This window comes from Coturnix japonica, chromosome 6 (genome assembly GCF_001577835.2).
Source record: "Coturnix japonica isolate 7356 chromosome 6, Coturnix japonica 2.1, whole genome shotgun sequence".
In the NCBI taxonomy this organism is placed as follows: domain Eukaryota; kingdom Metazoa; phylum Chordata; class Aves; order Galliformes; family Phasianidae; genus Coturnix; species Coturnix japonica.
In genome coordinates, this window is record NC_029521.1 from 15817605 (window position 1) to 15834508 (window position 16904).

The 16904-nt window shown below is 38.9% G+C and overlaps 1 protein-coding gene across 4 annotated transcripts in view; it reads right to left on the minus strand.

Annotated features, from left to right (window-relative positions):
- ARHGAP22 (Rho GTPase activating protein 22) overlaps positions 1–16904 on the minus strand; it is a 118384-nt gene that overhangs the window by 90038 nt on the left and 11442 nt on the right. For all 4 annotated transcript variants that reach the window (XM_032445609.1, XM_032445610.1, XM_015866665.2 and 1 more), the window contains exons 2-3: positions 14361–14560; positions 5642–5729 (exon numbers count right to left, since the gene is read on the minus strand). In XM_032445609.1, coding sequence (XP_032301500.1) covers positions 5642–5729; positions 14361–14560 — 288 coding nt within the window. The remainder of the gene's footprint in view (positions 1–5641; positions 5730–14360; positions 14561–16904) is intronic.

Sequence of the window (16904 nt, forward strand, 5' to 3'; positions counted from 1 at the left end):
AGGGCACTCCAGCCTGGGAACGAGATTATATAGAGTCCTGGTCCCGTGACTTATTGTTACTCCTGTTGTTCTCTGGGATATGTAGTCTTCTTCTGTGGAATGCACATTCAACAGAAGTATCCATACTTGACATGATGTTATGATGTGGAATACTGATAGCAAAATTACAAAATTACAAAACCATGACATTAGGAAATGTGTTCTTACCAGAACAACCTGCAGACAGCACTTTTAAATCAGAATATTATACTGAGCAGTTCAGACACCAGCACTAACAGCTACCTCAGACTCAGCTGAAGTGCTGCCTAACAGTTCGTTATTACACAGCATGTTCAGATTACAGTTTCATCTCTATTCTTTAGATAAAGAATGGTCTGTAGGTGTCAGAACTCTCTTCTGGAGCACTCTGGGGAACAAACATTTTGGTTTCTTTCACTTAGGTGATGTCCAGACTTGGTTTACAGACAGACAGCCCTGCTTCTTGCCCTGTTTTCAATGAACATGATGTGACTGAAGAACTACTCAGAGGAGAGGAAAGAGGATATGGGGTAGAGTATGCATATTCTGCATAGCCTGCACCTGCTGCATACCACAGAAACTCAATCTATGGCAGCCCAAAACAGGTAGGAAATCAGAATAAAGCTACAAGTCATTAAATTGCTGCACATGTTACAGTTACTCTGTGATAACAGTATGAGTCTCCCATCCACAAAATTTTACATTTACAAACTTAAGAGACTGTCTTTTATTCCTATTTTATTCCTTTTTTTTATTCCATCAAAAACAAAAGCAGCACAAACACCACAACAGACATGTGCATCTGTTGACAGCTTCAGGATCCATAGACCATTTTAAAATAATTTAAGCCTCCAAGAATCATCATCCATCCCCTCAAAATTCAACTATTTACTTCTACTACCTGAGATTAAAGAAAGAAACAAGGAAAGAAAGAGGAACCACTCAGCAGAGACTGTGACCCTTAAAAAGTTCAAGTGTAGAAAAACTAAACAAAAGCAGTCCCAAGGACAACCTATGGAAAAGAGCAAGCAAATCCAACTCCCTTGCTCGGACGACCAACAGAAGCCCACAGATTAATCTGAAATAAACTTTATCAGTAAAGTGAACCGACTGCTTCAGGGCAGCTAGGGAAAAGAATTAACCCATTAAATAGCAAAATGCAAGTCAGATGAACCTCAAAAGGCCCAATGCCACATGACTTAAGAGTTCAACTCACCTCAGTACAACTATTCATCTGGTAAAACATTTGCAGGTTAGTGGATCTAAGCAGTAAACTTCCCTTTATATTAATATTTTCCTTCTTCATGTTGATGCTGACCTCAAACACTCATCTTTATTGGCTCTAGAATTTGTTGCGTTCTATGAACTACATCACTAGTTACCGAGTTTTATTTTGCTTTACTTCATGTTAATCTGCTAGAGTATCTTCATCTGAGGCATCTCAAATATTGCATAAAACATAGAATTCACTCATCCTTATTGCAAGAGAGGAATACTGCTGCTTCTGGTGCAGAACACAGCTGAACATCCAGCCAGTACCATCAGAGCACAAAAGAGGCAAGACAGCAGTGAAGACTTCATTTCTGGTGAACTAGCAAGAAATACAGGTGGATTGTTTCTTGTTGAAACAATCTTATATGAAACAAAGCTATTCCTGCACCAAAATGCTAAATGTATTTACTTTTCTGCTAAGCACATGCTCCTCGGGGTTTAACAGATCATCCTTTAGGCAAAGTATTCAGATCTTACTCTGGAACATCAAGATGAAGAGCTCAAAACCTTACCTAATTTGAAAAAAAAAAAAAATAAAGAAAGAAAAAAGAAAAGAAAAAGAAAAAAAACCTGATGGGATTAAGCCAGACCTTGTAGGTTCCAGTGACCATTTCTTACAGAGCACCCAAAGGGCAGCCCACACAAAATACTATGCAAACATACCTGACTTTTAGAAATAGAATAGTTTACGGAAAACTACTCTACAACAGTTAGAAATTGTGTCTTAATGGTCTCCACTAGCAGAAAAAGCTATTCACGAAGCTCCTTAAGCCCCGCTTTCCTTTCCTAGCAGGCCACATGCTGTTGCAATTGAAGTTGTAAAAAACAAGCATTTTTGTTGAAAGCCAGTGTTTGCATTCAAGATATCTAGGTGCTAGTGATTAGAGATCAGATGTAGAGTTTCTCTTGGAGATACAGATTCCAGGACAGAAGAACTCATAGGCTGTCACAGTCCATTTCCAAGATCACTTTAAACTATCCAAGGTCCCAGAGCACTGATAAATGTAGGCAATAGATCAAACACATCTAATGAAACAAAGGCAGGGTCTTGTTTATTTCATGAAGCAGAATCTTAGCATGCCAAATGCAAATGTAAGCCTTGGGCACTGCATATGGTAAGGGGGGGAAATAAAAGCAATTTACTGGCTTCAGGTACCTTTTGATGCCCTTCAATATGTTTTGAATTTGAGCCAAAATATTCATAACTATGAGAGAGTATCACTGCCCTCAGGAGGAAGAAAAGCCTAGTAATGCATCTATATTGAAGTCTGGATGCTGTATTAAGACCTTAAACAGTGATGAACCACTGCCTTAAGTAAGCAATACAGTATTGATCTCTGTACACCACTGGACCTAACATAACATTACTGAAATCAGTAAACATTGCACCGAATTCAGATAGCAAGTTTTCAGTCTCTTTTGTCACGCTGTCTTTCAAGAAAGATTCATCACTGGTATGGTACAGTCAAGTACTCAGGGACAGCATGCGTCAGGAGATTAGTAAGAAGAGATGCCCTGCTTGCAGAAGATTTGAATTGTTAGTGTCTAATGCCTTCATGAATGAAGCTAGGGTCTCCATTAACTTTCCCAAACAACAGTTGCTTAACTCAAATCAATTTATTCAACAAACCCAGAGATACTGGCAGCCCCTTAGTGCTATTGTTGATCCCAAATTAAGCTGTCAGGATCTGGCCAGGCCATGAAAACTTTTCCCAGATAAAATTATTTTAGCAGAGGAAAAAGAGCTGCCCTGAGGAAGACCATTCTTTCAGGCAAATCCCTAAAAAGCAGTGTAGTGAGATGTTTCAGACTCTTACCTGAACACCCATGAAGAGAATAAGCAAACTCCCGTTTCTTAAAACTGAGGTGCCGGGGGGGGGGAGGGAAGGGGAAATGCAGATGTCTAAAAAGTAAGGTTCTCAGGTTCAGGAAACTGAATACCAAACAGCCAGTAAGCACCAGATGAGGATGGTTTACCTTAAAGAGTGGAAGCATAGATTTAAACGGCCTCCCAACACAGCCATTATGCACATATCCATACAGAAAACACTTTGCTCTTCCATAAGAAGGATAACCACTCTAACATGAAACAGGCAAAGAACTTGAGTGCTTTCAAACATTGTTGATTTTGGTACCTGTGACTGCAGCAGAAGATCTGCAGTAGTCTTTTAAGGATCCAAGAAGACTAAATTGCTCATGGCAGGGCAAATGTTTGGAAACATATGCAATGCTGTATTCTACCTACAAGCACAGAAATGCTTCACAGGATAGGCAACAGCACTTTTAGAAGTTCTCACTTGTCAAATTGCTTTTGAGGAGACAAAAAAATAAGGAGAGGCTAATATCCTCCTACAAGAGGGACTCGCATTCAGTTGACTCAGAATATACCAAAACCTGTAGCAAGTTTCCAAGCACAAGGTGGAAAGAACCAGCACCATCTAGTGCTCAAGAGCTGATGGAGCAAGCAGAGCACGTCAAAGTTACTGCATTTCTTGTCATGAAAGTACAGGATGCACGCATCCAAAGAGATTTAGGTTGCACTCACCTTGCAGGTAAGGAGTCCCTGCAGCAGACAAAAGCCCAGCAGTATTATCTGGTATTACAAATGTATCTGTTATTACCTTGAACATCTTAAAGACAAACTGCAAGGCAATATCAAGTTCCTAGACAATCAGAAAAGAAAACATGCAAAACATTGCTGTGCTAGGCACTCCTTTATAAAAGCAGCTCAGAGAAAATATTTTACTTCTATCTCACCTTAATACATGGGAAGTCTAGCTTATATTACCAAAGATAGTTACCACTTTCAGTGACATAAATATTCTGCCTTCAGTTGCACTCCAGACTCCTTGAAGAATTAAAGGTCAACCAGTTGCAGTGGCAGCTCCACTGTAGATCAGACTTCTAGAAATTAAAATCTCAGAAGCATTTAAGCCATCAATACTCCTCTAGGACATTTGAGACACTAACCTGCCACATGTGAAGATCACCTCCAAATGATTAAACTTCGCACTTGGTCTCGCTACCCCCCCCCAATAATTTTATTGAAACACTGCCTCACCACTGCTAATGCACCCTGGAACATAAGAGCAATCAGTGAAGTGTCCACGCTTTACCCTGCCATTCCATTTTGAGCTTTACTAGTTGCAAGAAAGCATGAGCATGCTTTTAAAAGAGTCCAGGAATGCTCAGTCTACCCAAAAGATAGGGTAGAGAGTATTTCTGCCAAAGGAGGTGGTTTAGAAAGTGCTGCCACTAGATACAACACTGGTTTGACTGCAGAACTGTTCTACAGTCTCTCACGTCCCCAGTTAACCCTTCTCCCAGCTGCACTATACAGCTTATAAATGAACTCAATGAAACATGAATAATACACAATGCCCATCATTAGTTCTTGTTACTCAGCAGAAAATCAATACAGGCTCTGTTACAGGGCAGGACATGCTGTTAATCTCTAGTCCCTACGCTCTGAGGAAGCAGCACCCACTGGCAAGCTGACAGCACAAAAACAGGTGGTAAGCTCTAGGCAACTGTTCCAGTAATAAGAATGCTGAAACCCTAGTTATAAATCATGAAGTAGGTTTTCAGAGAGAACTGGTGCTACAGTCCAAAGTTTGGGACATTTCCTTGTCAGGAGCTACAAGATGGAGCTCAGCTTCTCTTTGCCAGTTAAGGTGGTATAAGGACAGTATTGAAACATCAGAAATACAGCACTGCTTTGAATTTTGTTAAAGCTCTGCATTTTGCACATACTGTAGAAAGAAGAAAAAACACTGTAATTACAGTAACAGAATGTGCTTGTGTTAACATGATCCTCAGTTTAGTTAAAAATACTGAAAGATCTTATCACCCTTACAGAGAGACTACATAGCACCCAGTTTACACTGGGAGAACAGGAACACAACCAGCAATACGATTGCAGCATCAACAAAAGAAAAGATGGGAGCTAATGGAACAATAATGTCTTGGGTCCTGCAAAATTATTTGTGTTCCTTTCTCTGTCTGGCACCCATCTAAGAACTGTTCACTATGTGGATGTTCTGCAGGCTAGCAAGCACTCATTTCAGAAGACATGCAAGAAAGAAAAGGCATTTATGCAAAAATCAGCCCAGAATTAGTGTACTGTGAAGAGAATAGGAAACTCTTCAAGCGACATTCTTCAGGGACATCTGTGCAATGTCACATTCTGTATTGACTGGCTATTTATAGCATCTTTCAATACTTGCTAGCTGTGTAGCAAACAAGCTCCCTACAGATGTGAATAGATTCAGCTCCACACAGTAGAGAAAACATTTGAATTTCGCTGGCAGGACAGAGGTTCACTACGAGTAAATAGGACTTGCTGGCCTACCTGCGGCAATTTCAAATAGATGTTTTCCAGGCTCATCAGGATTAGGTGGCAGTTCATTCACTTGATTGCCTTGCAGCAGAATGAGACCCTGTAAGGGACACAAACACCAGTAAAATGGGAAGGGCAATGGAAAGAATAAAGAAAAGACAAGCATAACAGACACTGTTCATTTAAGCACTGATCTTCTACTAAGCCATTCTCTTTTCCAAACTCTCAGCATTTGAACAAGAAAAAGACTTGAACTGATTAGCATCTAGTTCACCAGTCCTTTCTGGATATTTCTGGTCAAATGATCTTTCCACTGGAATAGCTATACTCTAGGTATTCACAGGTGATTCCACTTTCTTTCATTAACTAAGTGTTCCTTAGAGAAATTTCTTCTTATATCTACTCTTCTTTCACCTTTTAATTTTTCAGAGCTGCAATGTAGGCCCATCTCTGGAAAGTACTTTCAGGTCATAGGTGAGTATGTAGCAAAGATCTTCAGATCGGATTTCAGGGAATTATGCAGAGCATTTCTACTGCAACCACAATCACTGGTAGAATGACATTACTACATTTAAATACATCGACACGTTCTTGCCCCATAGCCACTCAGACTGCATTAGCAATCTTTCTTGGGAAGTAAATTAATGATGGATTAAATCAGTTATTCCTCAAGGTGTAACTTGATATATGCCACAACACACCCCAGAAACAAGCCTCATTTCATGACCAAGTCACTCCTCTCTTCCTCAAGCAGTGGTTGTCATCCCTAAGATGATCAGACAGTTCAAGTAGTGTACACTGGGTTACAGAGCTTCCAGTAAGCTGGAAGTTCAGATACAATTTTTGATAATAACTTCACCCTCTTTTAGGTTTGTTCCTGGAGGAAAAAAAAAAAAAAAAAAAAAAAAAAAAATAACAAACAAAAAAAAACTTTAAAGGCAACACAGTCATATTTTAAAGGCATTATTGTAGCTCTTACCCCTAGTAAGATAACTGAGAAGTCCTTTCCCATAACAGGCACTGTGAAGGCAGAGTCTGATAAGAAAAGCAGTGACATGCAGTATGCTAGTGAAAAGCTTCTTTTTTGCACTGGTCCCTAAAATACAGCTGCTTCCAGAGCACCAATATCTCAGTTTTCATAACACTTGCCTTCCCCACAGCCATTGTTAAAAGTGCTTGCACTATGGGACTAGGGAGTAGAACAGCAGGGCCCAGCTCTGCCCCCAGATACACACTTCATGCTAAGGATAACAAAATGGCTATATTTAGCTGAACAAAGATGATCTCCACAGTAGTTTCATTGACAAATTATGGAATAAACATTGAGTGATGGGGGTTAGAAGGAACCTTAAGGACTACCCAGGTGGGTTGCCCTGAAAGTAATGCCTTTGTTTCCACAAAAGCTACAACAGATACAAAAAAGCAAAACATTATTGGTTACAGCAAATGCTCACCTACACAGCACTTTTTCAACACAGCCATTGCTATTAGCTATGCATTACACCAGGGATTAACAGGAGCTTGCATGCTGCACTTGCAAAAAACTGCACCAGCAGAGATGACCCAGTGTTTCACAGATGCTATGATAGCATTGTTAATGAAATGCACTCCCCAGTGTCTCAGTGTGCTCATATCTGCTATTTGGTCTCCATAAACACTCAGCAAGCATTGCTTAATATCACTGGGTGATATCACAAGCTATTCAAAATGGTGCAGAGAGGTCTTGTATACAGCTTCATCTTTGGAGCCAAGAGGCCAGAACACACAAAAAAAAAGTTCTGTTGCTTTCTGGCAGGCACATCTCAAGCCCTCTGCAGATGCACTGAAGCTTTTTATCATACAAAGTCAATACTGAGAAGATTAATGAATTAGATGCACAGCAGCTTCCGCTCCCCTGTAAACAGAGGATGGGCATATGCTATCTCCTGCTTTGGGAATAGAAGCAAACTCATAGCTACTTTAAAAACCACATAATATTGACAGAGTTACTAAGAACATCAAAAGCTCTTTGCAGGTCACTCCTTCCTTTCCCCTTTCCTCATGAGACACCACAGAAAACACTCCAGAAAAGCAGTAGTTCCAAGTTCCCATCCTAGCCTTCAGCACAGAAGGCAGCCTAATGGAATGGATTGTGCAGCTGCAACTATGTTCCACAATGCACCAGTACACAAAACTTCATGCGCTGTAATTAAGTAGATCCCCCTCAGTCCAGTAAATTCAGGGCGCACACCAATCAATACACCATAGCTCCATCTTTACAGATATTGCTCCCTTGAAAACCATGGTATAATTCACCCTGCAAACATGGAAGCCCAATCTTTTCATAAAATCTTGCAATGAAACATCAATGAAAAAGCAACAACATTTAATGTTTCTCTTGAAGCATTAGGGCATAATTTATTTTTTTTTTAATCTGACTGTCAAATAAAAGAATATGATCTTCCTCCAGAGTGCATATAAATAATCAAACAGGCAGAAGATCAATTGGAATTTCAGTTAAGCTATTGATTTAGTTTCTGCATACAAACCTGCAGGCCACAACATTTCAAACAGATTTTTTTAAAAGGACAAATATCTTTAGAACTTCAGAAAATTAAGTATTACTATCAGTAGATTGTGTAGCCTCTACACAGCCTGTAACAAAGCTTTCTCAGGGACAAACTGCTTTGCTGTGTCACAGCAGCATACCTGTATTCTCATCCCATCATTCCCCAGAAGGCCAACCAATAGTTATCTATGAGTTCCAAAACTACATCTGCTTTTGAGATATGTGCTCTTACCTCATGTAGGACACAAACCCTATTTTTGCAACTGTTACAAGTGCTGCATCAACAAACATGAAGCATCCAGCTCTCACTGTGCTTCGAATATGAAGATGAGATGCTTATCTTCAAGCTGCAAAACCCAGCTGTCACTCACAGGGTCCTGAGCAGTAACAGATTATTCAAAGTTCAAGTCTATTCAGTCTTTACATAACAACCTATCCATAATGATGGATTGAATCTCTGACCAAATGCATGCAAAATCTAAGATGCTGCCAGTACCCTCATCCATCTGGCATAAATGTTTCAGGCTCACAAGGGAAAACAGATTTCAGTTCTCAGAATAAAATGAAATTTACATGTAACAGTTAAACCATTTGTTACAGCTGCATGCTTAATAATAGACCTATAATGCGTGTATGGACAGCAACAGTACCACACAGACTGTCTGTCACTATGCCTGTACTGACTGATCAGGAAGCAGCAGTACAGGGACTCAATCTGGCTTATTCAATTACGTTCTCTTTGTTCAACAATATGGTTAGAGGCATGACAGTCAAAACAATGACTATGTAAAATATGTTACCTAATACACTACTTTAACCTCTTATCTCAAATGCTACAAGAATCTTAGAGGTATACTGAGGAACTTGAAGAAGAAGCTCCTCTGAGCCATAAGCTTTATTGACTGTATAGCAAGAAATCTTCCCCTTAAGATCCGTAAACATAGAATATTAGAAGCAGAAATTCTATAGCTGGTTCCATATCAACAATAACAATGTTCTCAGCACTGCATTTACTTCAAATAGGAAAACAGTTTCTACTAGAGCTAAACATGGTTCTCCAAAACAGAAGAAATGGATGTTAGATCAGAAACAGAAAAATGTACATGAAATGGCAATAAGTCAGTCACACACTCCATTTGCTACCACTTCACAAGAGACATACTTGGGTAGTGTTCGCTGTATTAAACACTAATAGAAGTATTTCCTAAAAATTATAAGATAAACATGTGCACACAAAAATAGTGTGTGGTGACTACATTACCCTGTTCCAAACTAACCTACAGCTAGTCAGGACGCAGTTAATTAGAATTTAAGTTTTCTTTCACAAGAATAAGCATGTTTTATTGCAAACATCTGATAACTAATGACCCAACCAATGCAGCTTATCAGAGTTTGCCACTTTAAGTAGCCCTGGTGTGGTTCAATTTATTCAGTTACCATTTATTGGCTGTTACTAAATCTCCTAACCACTAACTGACCTCTCTTTGCTAGCTCTTAAATATTTTGGTACTACTCCCTTCCCCTGGCTGCTCGCTTATCACAGTCTACTTTGGGCCAACTCTATCACATTGCCCAATACATAATGCGCCGTAGGACTTAACCAAAAGTTTCCACAAGTAGTATTCCAGTGTCCTCCCCCTACCCACCCTGGCCCCACCCCTTTCCTTTTGTTCATGCTCTACATACTTTCTTCAGGAATAAGTGTTTTGAGGGTAGGAAAAATACACACTATAACCAGTACACTGATTTTTGGTCTTCTTTCAATCTGTATTCCAGCTACACACTCCCAAACTGTTATATCCTGAAAACACTACCAGCTTTCATCCCTTTAAGCTCCAATAATTCCACACATTTTACAGATACTACTTGTCCACTTATATGCAGCAAATAACAAATTTGTCAAGTTATAAGGATTAAAAAAATTCTCACAGCTCCAACTGTACTGCAAATTTTATGGAAGATTAAAGCCTAACATTATCAGCTTAGGGTTGTTGAACATGTAACAGAAGAGCAGTAGGAACAGAAAACTGCAATTATCCATTCCCTATCCCTGAAATATTGGTTTACGTACCTCTTTATTCTAGATCAGGACAGTTGGGGCACATCCAGAGTCTCAGCAGGTTCTACTGTTACATTACTCAGTTATAGCATGTTTCTACTCACATCACTGAACTTAAGGCCATAAAAGCCGCTACTTGAAAAACACTGATTTTTTAAAATCTTCTTCAATGCTCCCACACTTTTATATCTACCATGAGCCAGATTCCACCACCTACCACCATGAGGTTTAGTTACCACTGATGATGGAGTGATGTTCTGAAAGCTTTATTCCATAGTGAAAAACAAGCTTTCAGCAGTTTCCCTTTCTCACATGACAATTCCCTTCTTTTAGCTCTGAAAGAATACCACAACCAGAGACAAAATAAATAAATAAATCACAGGGACAACAAAAAGATGCAGAAATTCATCTCAAACAGAAATTCAGTCAAGGTACCTCAAAGAGAGACTCAGCAAGACTTTTGCATCTGTGCAGCTACGGTCCCTTTGTAACTAACACTGCATAAGCAATCAAAAAATAAAAGCTTTAGACCAGTACTAGCTAAGAAATCTTCTCCTTTCCTATCACGTAAGTAAAAAATTTAAGCATGCAGCCACTAACATCACCATTAGTAGAGGAAAAAAAAGTAGTATTTTTAGCAGCTACCTTACTACATTCACAGTAACATATTCCTTACTCTTCTCCCTGACTTTTCACTAGTTGTCCAGGCAGGCAAAACATCCTCCCCAGACCTTCTGTTCATTTTTTGCTGTAAACACATGCAATAATGGATAATAGGACAGTCTCACAGGCAGGCAAACTTTTCACAGTAAGAATAAAGGTAGAGCTTAATGCTTCATTCACATAGCTATAAGAAGCCATAGTCAGTACTGTCTGATAAAAATCCAGCAAGCCCTAAAAGCAACCAGCAATGCTGAGAAAACATCCCATTCTAACCTCTTGCTCTTGCGTACTTAACCAAGGGAAGCACCGCACAAATATTTTTGCTGAAGTGTTTATAGCTGCTGGAGAATTTAACACTTGAAGCCACCTTCAGTAATACTCTCTACAATCTACTTAACTCTTTCTGTAGATAAATAATATACTACATCTTTGGCTGTATTCTGGGCATCTTTACACAACAGAAGACCTTCCCTGATCTTCTGCACCAGTTCAAGGCCTGAAAAGATGCAAAACAAATCTAGTTAGATTTGTTTTATAAACTGCTATGAACTGAACACAGGAGATGCCAAACTACTTCATATGCAGCTGTGATCTCAGCCTGGGAGGGACTCACGTGTTATTTAGGGTTTTAATGGTATTAGAGAGGCTTACATAAACATACACACAGATACATCCACACACCCATTACAGAAAAGTCAGTCCTGTGTTTTAGTAACAACACTACATAGTAAAGCCTGGAACATCAATTACTTCAGCAGTTACTGGCACAACATAAACATACAGATTTTTAAAGTTTTTTGGAGGTATAATAGTAACCTGTCAAGATTAAGGCTTTCATATACATGGAACTGTTAAAGAAGAGTAGAAACCGCAATTATGAGCTTCATGGTAGTCAAGATGCATGTCAGAAAGTCTGCCACCTGTAGGAAGACAAGGATCCCATCCCAATCATCAGGAGATGGAAGGAACCATATAAGATGTTATCCCAGTCCAGGAGCCAAATACATAGGAAAACCTACAGCATTAATAAACAACTTCAGCAAGGTAAGGCTCCAGAGCTCTCCATTCTGCAATAAATGTCTCACACTTGCATACCCCTGCCTCTGCTCATCAACAGCAAGCAAAACCAGGAGATCATGATGGGAGAGAGACTGAAAAACATGAAAGCACGAGGCTGCCGGACATACTACTGAAACATGTACATGAAACTGGCCCACAGCAGAGACAGTGTAAGCTGCATCATGATTAAGTGGATGGACCAGTATGGGAGAGATTCAACACAAGCCTCAGCATAGCTTTATCCCTTGAGCTCTGTAGATAGTATGCCACTGCACCATGATGTTTCTGAGTCAGCAAACTTAAAGAAATATAAGCCTGCATTCACTCACACTCCCCTGTATTGAACAAAGCCAAAAATTGTTCCCCAGCCTGCTAATTAGTTTTTCCTGTTAGACTCACACTCCAAGTCTTGCCTAGATTCTTTCCCCTCAAAATTTGCATAGAACAGCAATAACTCCCAGATGTATATACACCACACTAAAACTCATAGCCCCCTCTTAGGTCCTTCACACTGGCATATAACAAAACCCACACAAGCCATCTCCAAGCAGCTGGTTCACCTTCTTCTGTTTAGCAATGAATTGAGAGATAATGAGTATCAGCAAGCTAAGCAAGGTTTTTCACTCACACCTCAGCAATCTGGAACTCCATTGCTCTTCCTGTCAAATCCCAGTCACACAGAGGACTATATTAAGATTTGGAGGTCAGAATAGGATAATGAAAAAGCATCCATGCGAAAACTGTTTCAATAGGGAACTGGCTTAGGTGAATCAAAACCACAGAAGGCTGAACAATTAAATTGTTTCTCATAAAACACATTTCATTCTCAAACTGAATTACAGGACAGTATTCGCATTCATAGGCTTGCCAAAAGCTGAAATATTTAGAAGATTAATTTAAAACACTTATTTTACTGAGAGTTTTGCAACAATGCAGCTATTGTAGATTAGTGAACATTCAGTTCCATTAAATTGGCATACTTTTGCATTTTCTGGATGAGGGTTAAGTTCACAAAGCAATTGATTCCAGTCTCTCTCTTCCCTGAAGGTCAACAACAACAGCTTGGAATGCAAGACACTGCACCTTTAGGAAAGCAGATCATATGCTCCAATTCAGAGGACTGCACAAAACCATCCAGAAAGGAGTATTTCACTCTTTCAGTAGCTTCGTGTTAAACACAGCACTCCCTTCAAATTCCCATGTAAACTTCATTTCTAAAGACTCTGAAAATATTATCAGGTACAATAATAGTCAAATTTCCTTGGTTAAATTTTAAGCATCACCTTATTAAGCCATCTTGGGCTGGTACATTTTGCCTGAAGCTTAACACTCATCATTTATAAAACATCTTTCACTGAGACCTGTGACAATCCTAGTGACATGGACAAGTGCAAAATTATTTCAAGTTCTTATAGTGCACCTTCCAGCTCCCAGAACTAATTTCAAATGAACACAGAAGGAAAAGGTATCCTACACTAAATAAGAACTCATTAAAGCACTAGATTTGAGAGATGCAGATTCATTTTCCTACTCAGGATTTCTCATGAGAACATGAGCAAATCACAGTCTCTGCATCTCAGTTACCCATGAGCAAATTCAGACTAACAACCTTAATTCAGCTCAAGGCAAGACCTGCTGAGAGAATAAATACATTAAAAACAAATGGCACAGAACAGCATTAGAACTATCTATTAACACTAATATCAGACATTTCCTGGAGAAATAAGCTTTGTTTCTAGCCTGCAGATCCTAAAAACAGCAATCAGCCTAGAATGACAGACAAAAAACATTGAACGCTATGCTCTCTTTAGTAATGAAAAGTGCTCAAATATGATGAAGACAAGCTGTATGGGAGCAACAAGAGACATACAGGAAACAAAAGTAAGCTGAAGAGCAAGCAATTTTCAGTGGGTAAAAAATCCTCTGCATTTTGACTTCCATGAACAATCAGCAGCAGTTTAGAAGACTCCTTACTTCCAGATAAATAATGGAAGCTCTTGACAATTAAAACTTTTATTAGAAACTCCTTACATACAGCCAGTGACAGGCTACAATATATTACAGGCTATTTTGAGTTGGTAGCTGAAGTAGAAATAGTACATACATCAAGTGGCACTGACATTACTGTGATTCCAGGCAATGAGTTTTCCACAACTAGGTTTCTTGAGGAAAGTCACAGAACTGACAGGAAACGTAATTAAACCAGGGAACATTTTCTCATGTGCTCCCAAGCTCTGCTACTTGCCTGCATGGTAGCTGAGCCTCCTTAAAACATCTCCTCCTTTGAACATTCATAGTGCTTAGAGCAACTGCAGATAGCTCTCAATCTAAACTGGCTGCAACCCATACAGAAGTCACAACCAATATGCCCTACTGCTCTAAAATAATGTAAAAAGTTTTACCTGAGGTTTAGTTTCCTCTTCATCCTTATAATAGAAGAGTTGGTCTCCACGCAGCACAAACCAACGCTGCTGCCAGTTCTTCATAATGCTCCTCTGTTTCTTCAGCCAGCCACACTTGACCACACGTTCTTGAGGGTTAGGAGAAGAAGGTCTAGAGGGAGGCCCAATCTGCTCACCCATCACCAAACTCTTAGATCGGGCTGAAAGAGATCACAAATTGAAACAGTGAATTACAGATGAGAAGAGACAGAAGCTAATCTGTTCCATACAAGAACAGACCATTAAGTGCATTCTTCTTTCAATATATATTTTCTTTCAAGTTGTACACTGAAGTTCATGACAGTGAAAAAGAATAAATAACCTTTTGGCACTGCTCCTTGTAGCAATCTAAGTGGCACAAAAACTCCACAAAGGCGTCACTGCTCACAGTACATCTTTCTTCATTAAAAAAAATAAAAAATCATAAAATCCCTCCAGCTCTACATCAGAAGAACAGTGCTGCTCTCTCCAAAAGCAATATTTACCAAGTAATGGTGATATAAGAGAGGGGAAAAAACAAAAGTATTCTCATCCCACACACAACTACTTACTAATGTGGCTAAGGCAGTGAAAACAGCTGCCACAAGAAAAGAAAATCAGAACAGAGAAGAACTTAAAGTAATAGTCACATAGATAACATAGCTATCCAGATTGATTAAAATCACCTCAGTCTCATAGTCTCTAACCTTAAAGCAGAAAAATTTAAATAAAAAAGAGAGAGAAAATGAAGTAAATCTTAGGAAAGTATTCAGAAGAAGAAAAGCCTACTGCCCTTTCCCTCCTCCTTAATCCTATGTGCCTGCATTAGGAATACCGAAATTTGAGCATATAAAACCAGTACAGATTGATTATATATTGCAAGCAGCAAGCCAGTACTTTAGGGTATAGAGGTTATATGATGTCCTAAGTCTATTTCTTTTGAATTCATTAAGTATCTCATTATAAGTCATTACTATCCCAGGGCATTTTTCTTCAATAGTACAAACGCAATCCTGTTCCTTTACATTGTCTACATCCGATTGATTTACAGTACAATTTACAACTGCCTAATACTGTCAAGAGAACTATAATGGTTTTGTCTTGTGCTTCAGTTAAAAAAATTTTTAAAAAAATAATAATCAAGATTCAACCTATAACTGTTTCCTACTTCAAGTTCTTTCAGTTTCACTCTTGAGAATTAAAAAGTTGAGATATAAGAATTGTTACCAGTGTTACAGCTTGTTCAGATTATCTTTCCCTTATTTTGGCTTAAAAAATTTGCTGAATTGAATCTGAACTAACCCTTAGTTTCATGCTAGTGGAGTCTATCAGCAAACACAGTGTACACTAAAGTAACCTAGTGCTGCTCAATCATTACTTATACACACCCAAAGCAAACAAAAATCTTAACATAGAATTCATTTAAGATCATGCTCAGATGTATCCAAGCTTATTCTCAAGGCTTACTCCCTGTAGTCTGAGCTCTAATAGGAAGGAGCTTTCACTCCAGCAAAACACAAAGAACCTTTTGTCTTCCACAAAGCTGCCCAACATCTTCATCCCTCCTAGATCTCTTTCTGGAAGCACAGTGCCCTCTAGGAGGTGATTACTAAATTGCTACTGACAACTTTACCTCTTCTATCAGTCCTAACACAATATTATATTCTGCATACATGCAGTAATAAAACAGAATTTTCATATTTAAATATCTATTGTAGTGATAGATAGGGAGTACGCTGAAGGAAAAACCTCTTCCTCACCTCAGGCCACGTTTTACAAGGACCCAGCTATCATTTTTATGTACTGACAGTCCCAGACTCCTTTCCACATTGTTACATACCTCACTCCAATAACGTGCCTTTCAAATTGTCTGAGACACAATACAGTTCCATTGTCTTGCTATTAACCTAACCAATTAGTCCAGTAATAGAAAAAAAGCACAGTCCAGTAACTCAGCCATCTCCATGCTAAATCATGTCAGCACTCTCCAGACCAAAAACATGGTTCACAGCACCTTCCAAAAATAATTTTTTTACTTGCATATTTAAACAAACCACCCCCTTCCCTTCCCCCACAAACAGAAGGTAATTTTAATTGGAAAGGACCTTTATTTGATAGTATATATTGACAAAGACCCCATAAAAAGATGCCATGAAGCTTTGATACATCCATCCTCTCATAAACACTTCATTATTTTCACAACCTTACCTAGTAACAATTTATTATAGGGAAAAGTTAAGGCTTTCATGATCAGCCACTAGAAGACATGTACCCTCATTTTTATTTTAAGCAGCAACACACGTTAGTCAATTGCAATGGTTGTTAATTCTTCATGCTATCTTAGCTTTCCATTTCCTTAGAGCTTCTAGTCATGACTGCAGTAGTTAATTTCAGAGGTACTTAGCAATCTCATCTGTAAGCCAACAACACAGATCAGGGAGAAATTTGTAGAAGGAGAAATTATTTATAGCTAATAACAGCATTGATTATTTCATTGCATGAATCACAGATCACAATAATTGTATA